Source organism: Girardinichthys multiradiatus, chromosome 13 (assembly GCF_021462225.1).
Source record: "Girardinichthys multiradiatus isolate DD_20200921_A chromosome 13, DD_fGirMul_XY1, whole genome shotgun sequence".
Classification (NCBI taxonomy): Eukaryota; Metazoa; Chordata; class Actinopteri; order Cyprinodontiformes; family Goodeidae; genus Girardinichthys; species Girardinichthys multiradiatus.
The window spans coordinates 39554703-39565132 of NC_061806.1; the positions used below are offsets into that span (position 1 = coordinate 39554703).

At 37.6% G+C, this 10430-nt stretch overlaps 1 protein-coding gene across 1 annotated transcript; it reads left to right on the forward strand.

Annotated features, from left to right (window-relative positions):
* Nucleotides 1–4365: 4365 nt before the first annotated feature.
* LOC124879596 (prostate stem cell antigen-like) lies at nucleotides 4366–10111 on the forward strand. Its single transcript, XM_047384280.1, has 3 exons — nucleotides 4366–4637; nucleotides 6635–6754; nucleotides 7908–10111. Exons 1-3 carry the CDS (start codon nucleotides 4586–4588, stop codon nucleotides 8117–8119), a joined length of 384 nt encoding a protein of 127 aa, XP_047240236.1. The 5' UTR covers nucleotides 4366–4585; the 3' UTR covers nucleotides 8120–10111.
* The last annotated feature ends 319 nt before the right edge of the window (nucleotides 10112–10430 follow it).

Genomic DNA, 10430 nt, shown 5'->3' on the forward strand with positions numbered 1-10430 from the left:
CTTGAGCCTGAGCCATATTAGTGTTTGTGACATGGCAAAAATAATCTGTCTCATCCTGAAATGAGGGTCAAACGATGCGGTGATAAAGAGATAATGGGGTCGCCTCATCTAAAACCAGACAAGTAATGAACTTTGTGGACAGTAATTGCTAAAGTTTGATAAAATGACATAGTTTTCCCAGTGATTCTTGTAGATTTAGGCAGTTCAGAATTCATAATTAATTATGGGCTGTACAATATTCCCTTCTAGTGACTAGGCTGAGTTATTGCAACATGAGGCTGGACTTTGAGGCAGAGAAGAGGAGCTGACAGAAAATGTGAGGGGGATTTAACAGCACAGCCATGCGTGGAAGGATAGAGGATGGGAGACAGAGGCCACAGACGGGATTAAAAGACACCATCTGTCCAACGTGATCCTTCAGAAAAGCACACAAAACATACACGACAATGCAGAATCAGTCCAGGAAGTAAAAACTGAACTATTTCCCACCATTTAAAAAAATCCAAATGTTGGTTTTTACTTCACAAATGAAAAAAAAAAACAAGATTAAATGTTGGTTTAATACTTTTATTGCTGCCTGACCTTGTATTTCTTGAAAAAAACCTTTTTAGCATGACAAAATTCTTGATGAGAAGGCCAGAGTTACCAATCAGTGTCTGCAGTGTGGATTTACAACACACTCTGCAAACCTGTCACAAATTCTCAAATATCCAAGCCAGTTGACTGGTGGATGCTGGTGCAACATGTTCTTCACAAAATAGTTCAATTACAGTCTCATTGGATCGAGAGCGTCTGTGAGATTTGATTTGCCACAGAGTGTTGACCGGAATTAGGTCTGGACTTTGACTGGGCCATTCTGACACATGACTATGGTTTGATCCAATCCATTCCCGTATACCTGTGGCTGTTGTAGCCATCGTCCAGTTGGAAGGCGAACCTCCACCCCAGTCTTACATTTTTAGACTGCCCTGTATTGAGCTCAATCCAGCTGCCCATCTACCTTCAACAGCTTCTCTCTCCGTGCTGAAGAAAAGTATCCCCACAGCGTAATGCCGCCACCACCATGAGACATGGTGGGAATGGTGCATTCAGGGTGATGTACAGAGTTAATCCTCGCTTACATTTAGTATTTTGCATGTTGGCCATAAAGTTCGGTCTGGGTCTCTTCTGACCATAGAACCTTCTTCTGCGTGGCTTGCTGCAAACTGCAAGCATCTCTTTATTCTCTGTCAACAGTGACTTGACACTCTTTCAGTAATATCAGATTTGTGGAGGTCATGAATAATAGTTGTCTTGTCAACATATTCTCCCGCATCCTTTGGATCTCTGCAGCTCTTCCAGAGTAACCGTGGGCCTCTTGGCTGCTTCTCTGATTAAGGCTCTTCTTGCCCAGCCTGTTGGTTTAGGTAGACCACCATGTAGGTTTGCATTCGTGCCTTACTCTTTCCTTTCATGTATCAGTAATTAAACAGAGCTCTGGGAAATTGTTTACTAACCTAACTCTGCTTTAAACATCTCCACAACTTTCTCCCTGACCTGTCTGCTGTGTTCCTTGGTCTTCATGATGCTGTTTGTTCACTGATGTTCTCTAACAAATCTCCGAGGCCTTCACAGAACAGCTGGATATATGCTCAGATTAAATTACACACAGGTGAACTTTATTTAGGTATTACGTAATGGTAAACGTTTGCGTTTTCTTTAGGGTTATCAGAGCAGAAGGTATAAAAATGAATGCCACAGTTTATCCATTTCTGTTCATAATAAACATATAACTTTTCATTTTTCTTCACTTTTATATTCTATGTGTTGGTCTGTCCCATAAAATCCTGAGGAAATACATTGAGGGTTGTGGTTGTAAAAGGATGAAATGTGACAATAATGGATATTATTGGTGCTGTGTTGGCTGGTGGGCGACGGATTTCATTGGAAGTGGTGCCTCAAATAAAAATCTGCTTGGGTCTTCAAACCATGTTTGCTCTGCATACAATATATAAAGTGCCGTGAAAAGAACATCTTTACTCTGAATAAATGAAGTGAAACCTTGAGAGGAGTCTGTCAGCATTTTTAAGGAGCTGTTTGGCGTTCTGTGCAATTAATTGACTGGAAAACAACTTATTGAGTCTGAGCTTCTGTTCAACTCGCTCCATCACAAGACTTCTGTCAGCAGACCGTCCTTCCTGCTCCCCTCACGTCTCTCATTACGGCCCAAGGGATGATTCAGTTAAACCAGCTCACTGACCCTCTGTGTCTTGACAACATGCTGACTTTCTCTCATTGTCTACTGACTCTCTCTGCTGCCTGATGACTTTGCTGCTGTCCAACTTCTCTGACTTCTTTCTTTGCAATGTTGCTTTTTATTGGGATTTTTTGGTTGTTTTTAGATCAATCTTGACTAAAACTAATGAACTAAAACTGTGTTTGGTGCAAGATTATCAGGACGCATTCTGTCATCAACCTATTGGTGTTTTAGATCCAAGCTTTCCATGAATTTGAAAGAAAAGTAATTTTGATAAGACTCCTTCTAAGGGTTAAATGCACATTTGTACTCTAAGCTGTATCTTTGTTTCAGTTTTTAAATTTTCCAGGCTCCCTTTCATGATGTTTTGGCTACTTTTTTGTCTCTGTTTACTTATTTCCAAGTTGCACTCAAGCATTTTCATAGTATGAATTTAAAAACGTTGAGAAAACTTGGGGTTTATTCCTTATAACAATTTTCAGGCACGCAGCTGAACACATTTAAGTTCAGGTATGTTTAAAAGTGGATGAAATGTTGGACAAAATATACTGAATTACTGATCTGATGTATATCTAGGATGCCTTGTAAAAGCACTTTTGTAATTTTTTACATTTTGTTCAGTTACAACCACAACCTTCTTTGTATTTCAACAGTATTGTATCTGATAAACCAACATAAAGAAAGTAAATAACTGGAAAGTAGAAGGAAAAGGGTCCTTGGTTTTCACAATTTGTATGAATAAAATTTTTAACTCTTCACCATAACGGCCCACCATAGTGTTCTCATTATTGCGGCGGCCGCACCGATACGCCTATCGATCTTGCTCTCCATTTTCCCGTCACTCGTGAACAAGACCTCGAGATACTTCAACTCCTCCACTTAAAGCAGGAGCTCCCCTCCAACCTGAAGATGGCAAGCCACCCTTTTCCGCTTGAGAATCATGGCCTCGGACTTGGAGGAGCTGATCCTCATCCCACCATTTACCGTTGTGGTAAAGAGAGAGCTGAGCCGAAAAGTGAAGCTCTTGATTTACTGGTTGGTCTACTCACAGGTGAAGGTCTACCAACCCATGGGTATTAACTTTGGGTCATGAATGAAAGAACGAGATCCTGGATACAAGCGGCTAAAATGAGCTTCCTTCGCAGGGTGGCCGGGCAAATCCTGATTCAGGACCTGATAGATGCATCGTCCTTCAGCTAATCATCTGCTGTACGCCAAGCTTTCAACTAATAGCTGCTTTGGAATAACTTTGTTGGTGCTAAAATACCATTTTTTGTTAGTATCTCTGCGTTATCTTTGGTATTTTTTACAATTAAACAAAATGAACTGCAACAAATTGTGTCCTTGGGACCGGTTGCTTGTTACAAAGCGTCTACAGATCCAATTCTTCAGTGAGTTGTCAAGTTCTTCGAGTTCTTCAGTGAGTTGTCAAGGTTGACTCATTCCTTGAGTTTAAGAGCCTTAAATGCATGAAAGGTTTTAAGGTATTCGGTTTAAAAAGCAAAAACAAACATTTATCTTCATTGGGCCAAGTCCTGGACCGGAGTCTGAGTGGAAATGCGGCCAAAGTCCAAGGAAACACCTCAGAAAGGTCAAGCGAACCTTATGGAGACTACAGGTAGTATGGCTTCTTGGAAGCAAAATATCATGAAATGGAGAATGACTCAAGACTTTTCCACAGTACTAAAATTCCTGTAATTCTTGCTGTAATGACTTTTGGTCATTTAGGCTTGAAATCCAGTGAAATCTAGTTTAGTTTGAAATGTTTCTGTCTGACTGCAGCCCTCATGGATCTACTTTTTGCCTTTCATCACAGAAACACTTCCTTTTTCAGTTCCACTTGCTATTATTATTATTGTTCCAGTTTTAGTTCAGGCACCATGTCACTCCTTTCCTCTTGTAGCATCTTCTCTGTTAATTTAATCGCTGTTATGAGGCTGTGGCTGTTACAGCCCACTAAGCTTCACATAAGCATAAAAACTATCCTCTTACGTGAAATAGATCTACATTTGTACAAGTGTCTTTCAGCATGTCAGCTGGTTACAATTACCTCTCCAAATTAAATTTGAAACACCCAGGAGGAGACTCTAACTGCCAAGAGTGTCCTGACTAGACAAAGAGGACAAGAGTGGGGGAAAGCTCTGGTGGTCTGAAGACAGAAACACTGAAGGAACAACCTCTGATCAGATTAATGGTAATATAAAAAGAAGTCAGCTAAAGTGGAGGAGAAATCTAATTAGGGAATGAGTTAGAGGTCGTATCAGATCAAGCTGTTAGAGTTGTGGCATCCGGGGGAAAGGTTTCCTTTAGTGCCGCTCCTGTTGGAAAACTGAGCAGAACGGTTTCATCATGACTCGTTTACAGCTTCTAATTGGACTCCTGACTTGTCTTCATTTGGCAGGTATGACTTTTACCCTCAGATGAAATATCTTGCAGTTTTTAGCATATCCAACACCTAATTTTCCAATTTAACTCAAGGAATCCTCAAGTATGGTATGTATCAGTGAAAATCATTCTCTTCATTAGAAACAAAATATTTTAAGATATAATTTTTAGGGTCAGAATGGGAGACAATGCAAAGAGCAACTCAAGATGTTCTATAAAAGGTTTACTAAAGTTTTTAAAAGACATTAAATGTTAACCCCTAACAGAAAAATGACATCTAGCTTATAAAGAACTGGTAGAAATTTAAAGGAAAAACACAAGGATTGTTTTTGTTTCTCTGAATTTAGGGGTTATTTTTTTGCTCAAAAAGAAGATTGTGAAATTTCTGCCTCCTGGTTTATTTGAAACAAATCTCTAAATACCAGAAATATGGTTTGTCTGTTGTACTGCAACCAGCAGGAAATGTTTGTGCATCTGACCAGAAGATTCGATATAATCCACGCTCCTCTGCTAATGGATTTTATGTTGGATTTCCAGACAAATTTTAAGTAAAGTAGTTTCAAATTAGACTCTACAGGGAATAGTCAACAGATTTGTTTTGTCTTATTAATTAGTTCGGTTTTAGCTGGAAATAAACTGGGAGGTTATAATAAAAGTTGAAATGGCTGCTGTTATCCTTCCTAATGCATTTAATGTGAAGCCATGTTAGATCCTAATGAAGCATTATCAAAAGCCATTTTTTTTCAATCTATACAGGTGTCAAAAAAAGAAAAACAGAGTATGAGGTTAAAGCTGGCTGCACTCAATGTGATGAGATTAAATAATTTTATTATTCCCATTCATGACTTGATTACTTTATGCAGCCTTCACTCAGAGGGACACAATAGTACATACATTGCTGTTAAAAAACCTGATTTTTGTGACTTTAAAACATGAGACCGTGATAAATAATTTCAAAGCTTTTCCTACCTTTAATAAGATGTATATTCTGCACAGATCAACTGAAAGAAAACTGTTAAAAATCAAAATCATCATCTTTAATGGTTGGAGTCTATAAGAATCACATTGTCCTTGTCCAGTAATATGTGTCCTGAGTTATTGGTCAGATTGTGAGGACACCTCTTGTCCTTAGCCCTCTTCACGTGAACCCTCGGATTTTCTTCTGGACTTTAGCTAGGCCGTTCAAAAAAAAACGTTTAATTCCAACTAAAGAAAATCACCCCACAGCATGATGCTGCCACCATCATGCTCTACTGTGGGCATTGTGTTCTTTTGGTGTTACAGTTGGTATTCCAAACTTAGCATTGGGAATTTCGCTGCAGATCTTAGTCCAGACATAAGAAAATAGATTGATGTCCTGTGTAGGACACATCTACTGCTATCAGTATTCATTGTGTCTGTGTACAATACAGTCTTTAGGTTATTTTGTTACTGGACACAAAATTGTTTTTGTCTGCAAGGACATACCTGACAAGTTTCAACGGAAAACGTCCGTCTTCAGCAGAGGTGTCACTAGATGATACATGACGTGTCAAAATCGGCTGAACAAACTTAAATTAATTGTATTTTTTGTTGTTTTTACCTTTTATTCTTTGATGTTTTCATTGTATAGCACTTTGGCCAGCCTTGCTCTTGTTTATAAAGTGCTTTATAAAGCTAAATCGAATTTTTCAAAACTCATTTTGTCCACTAGGGGGAACAATGATTTCATTTATTGATGGTAAAATGTGTCCATAAAGAAATCAAAAATCTGATTTTAGCATCTTCAGCAACTCTTTCAATAAACTTGAGTTACAACAACATTTAATTTCCCTTTGGGATTAACAAAGAACTTTTTCAATTGAATTGGTTTGTGTTTATTTTAAAATTAATCTCTCTGCCTATTAAATATGGCACCTATTTAGATGGCTGAGCTTTGTGTAATGTGATCTATTTCAGAGTTATACCAACAGATGATTCTGGTGCAGAAATGATACAGATTGTTAATGTAAATCTGTCTTTTTTCCTCCCCAGGATGTTTGAGGTGTTACACCTGTGTGTTTCCAGCCATTTCTCCTATGGACTGCTTGAAGTACCCTCTGGAGTGTCCTGCAGGGCAGCGCTGCCTCTCCAGTGTGGCGACAGGAAGGCGAGGTCAGAGCCAAATGTTTGTGCTTCTGCATCGGCACATCAGTTCATCATCTAAATCCTGAGGTCCAAAACCTGTCAAAATAAAAGCCTCATTGTTCTGGAGACTTTATGGAAATAGATCCGAAAATTGTACTGCTCTTTGGCGTAGACAGCATTAGAGTTTAAATACTTTGTGGACACATTTGGTATTTGATTAAAATCCCGTCTTCGATTCTGCAGTGCTGGAAAGCCAAGATTGCAACTGGTTTTCTCTGTGGTGACATTAAACAAAAGGGTGACTCAACAGATTAGAATTTATTAACGCGTTTCATCAGGCCAGCTGACAGCTCACTGACAGATTTAATGCCACTAAATTATTTAAATATAATCTTCTGAGATCTTTTATGGGAGTGTCAGAACATTCCCTCTGTCTCATCAGAGGATAAAGGACTCCACTAATGTTCACAGTTTATAACCGAATCACACCAATAACAAAAAATGTCCACAGGCACGACGTTTAAGTTTAAAAAATCAAGAAAAGTTGATTGTTTTGTAGTTTAATTCGGTTTTTCTTATGTATTTGAGCCACAAGTTTATAATACAGCAGGAGGAAAAAGGCCAAAGTAAGAAATTTAATGTGCTTACACTGAACATTACCCAGTTAAATAAAATGAAAAGTTCAAGAGAACAAATTAAAACTTGAACGTAAGGTTATGAAGCATCCATTTAGGTAAATATAAGACTACCACAAGCTTTAAAGTATTTTTTAACAGCCTTTCAAGATCACAAGACATCAAAGTAAATTAAGGTGTAAGTGGAAAAGGGTCAGAAAGATGACTCTTCAACTCATACTGCACTTAACCCTGAACAAGGCATCCCATATACATGGTGGTGGCTGCATCATGCTCTGGCAATGCTTTTCTTTAGCTGAGAGGGGAAAGGCTAGCTAAACACCAGAAACACGTTTTTGCTCTCTATTTATCCACTTTCATTACTTTAAGCACACACAGCACAATGTAGACACACTGCAGTGATGGTCAGCACTATTGATCAACAGCACCGCAAAATACAACAGGAAATTCTAGATGCTTGGAAGAAAAGCTAGCGATAAGTCTGTGGAGCTGGAAATTAACTTTAATCTTTTTCTCCACTAAATGCCCTGCTTTTGCTCAAACAGGTGCTGTACAGCTGACGATATATGAGAAGAGCTGTGCTGTTCCCACACAGTGTGGCCTGGCCGGACAGAAATACACCTCAGGGGTTTACTTTAACTACACCAACGACTGCTGCGACACGGACCTTTGTAACGGAGCTGGGTCTGCTGCTGCCCTTACCTGGAGAGCAGCGGTGCTCTGCCTGCTGCCTACAGTCCCCTTCCTGCTGGCCTGAAAGGCCAAGGTTACCACAGAACCATCAGAGCTCTGTCTTTTGATGCCATTTTAGAAGAGAACAGGTGAGATTTTAAAGGAAAATGTGGTTTTAGTTCATCACAAGTGGTAACATCATTGTGATATTCAGTAATTTCACATATTGCCACAGTTTGTCATTTTGCAGCTCTGCTAGAAGAGTTTCAAGTGTGATAAATGTGGAAAACATTTGTCCTGAAAGAGATTATTCTGAAAAAATGCAAAGAATGTTTAAACTGAATGTTTTCTGACATTCCCACTAAAATGTGTCTTATTCCTAAAATCTAAGTCAAGATTATAGGCTGAGGAACATAAAAGTTACCTCATATTCATTTAGCAAACACTCCAATCCCTCACGGCATCTTTTGGAACAGCTGTTTAAAAACAGTTATTAAAGAAATCAGTAAAAAAATCACTTATATATGAACTCAAATATGTATAATCATGATGGTGAAAGGAGTTTTAATGGAAAGCATAATGTTTTTATGCTTTTAGTGGTGCTAAAGATGATCTGTTTTTTTGTTAAACTGAACTTGTTTTCAAAAGTTTTTGTATGTAAAGTTTTGTCCTGTTAAGAGATGTAAAAGTCTTACTTCTGTTAGTTATTTGGTGCATGATTTTATAGAGCCTGGCAGGTTTTAAAATAAGTGCACAAAGTATAAAACACGTGTTCTTCGGTTTAGCTAATCTTTCCATAAATGTACAATACGTTTTCTTAATTCGGTTTACCTGTAAGCAAATATTTACAAATGGCTGCGATTCATATCGCCCCTTCATACCTGCATTTCATAACCATCTGTTGCCATTTTGCCCCATTTTATACCCCTAAACAAAACACTTTCTACTCATGTACTAAACTATTTAGCATCAATTTATTTCTCTTGGTATTGAATTATTTTCATAAATTATGGAGATAAATAACAAATACAAAAAATTTAAATAGTCTTATTTGAAATTATATAATTCTTCTAATAAATACTTTAATTGGACCTAATTAAACCCAAATAACTCTAAGCGACCTCCTCCTTTAGTCATTTGATTGGACTATGAGTATGGAAAATTAAATTAAACCTTTTGTTGGTCTGAAATACCCACTAGATGGGTAGGAATTCAGGATGATCAGTAGAAATCTCCTTTGGCAGACAGATCATTTCCATACTAGAAAAACTCAGGTAAGAAAGAAAAAAATTTACAAAATGGCAAAGGGGCAAAACAAATATTCTCTTTGAGAGAAATCCATCGTCATTTACCAAGTCAAGTCAGGTTTATTTATGTAGCGCTTGTCAGCAACAAGACACTCAAGGCGCTGTACATAAGGAAAAACATTACAATGATACAGAAAATCAAACAACAGAGGTCATTAAAAATATAAAGAGAATAGAATGATGGATAAGAAAACAAAAGGAAAATTGGACTGAAAACTTAACTAATAATGTTTAGAGGGCCCAGTCAAACAAATAAGTTTTTAATCTTGATTCAAAGCAACTTATGGTTTCAAAGCTTTTATAGTTTTCTGGGAGTTTATTCCAGATTAGTGGAGCTTAAGACCTAAAAGCTGCTTCTCCATGTTTGGTTCTGGTTCTGCAGAGTAGATTTGAGCCAGAAGACCTGAGAGGTCTGGGTGGTTGATCCACTGATAACAAGTCAGTAATGTATTTTGATGCTAAGCCATTCAGTGATTTATAGACAGAAGTATTTTAAAGTCTATTCTCCGAGCTACAGGGAGCCAGTGTAAGGACTCTAGAACCGGGGTGATGTGCAGCTTGTACTACGATTAACTCTTTTGAGTTTAATAAAATCAGCTAAAGGTTAGAGATACAGACTTCAATGCATAAATAAGAGTAACCTTGTAATTCCTTCATTTTCTGTTGGATTCAGAACTGTTACCTCCAGTCATATTCAATACATTAGAAAATGCGTTCTCATGAGGCTCGTTTGTCAGATTAAAATCACCTTTCTAAACTAACAACCTTTAAGCAGGTATTAAACATACTTTTTAGTAAGCCCACATGTCTGCATAAAATGTTTTTTTTATTGTTCTGATTTAATATTCTAATCTTAAATGTCTTGTTTTTATTAGCTGTGAGAAATCATCATAATTAACAGAAATACAGGATTTAAAACATCAGTCTATGTGTAAATAGTCAATATTATGTGTGTTACTTAGTGAATTGAGTAAGTGAAATAAATGAACTTTTCAGTAGTATTCTAATTTATTAAATATGACTATATATCAAAAAACCTGCAGCAAATTTTCCCTTTTACTGGAACTACACATCGGTGTCAGCGTGACT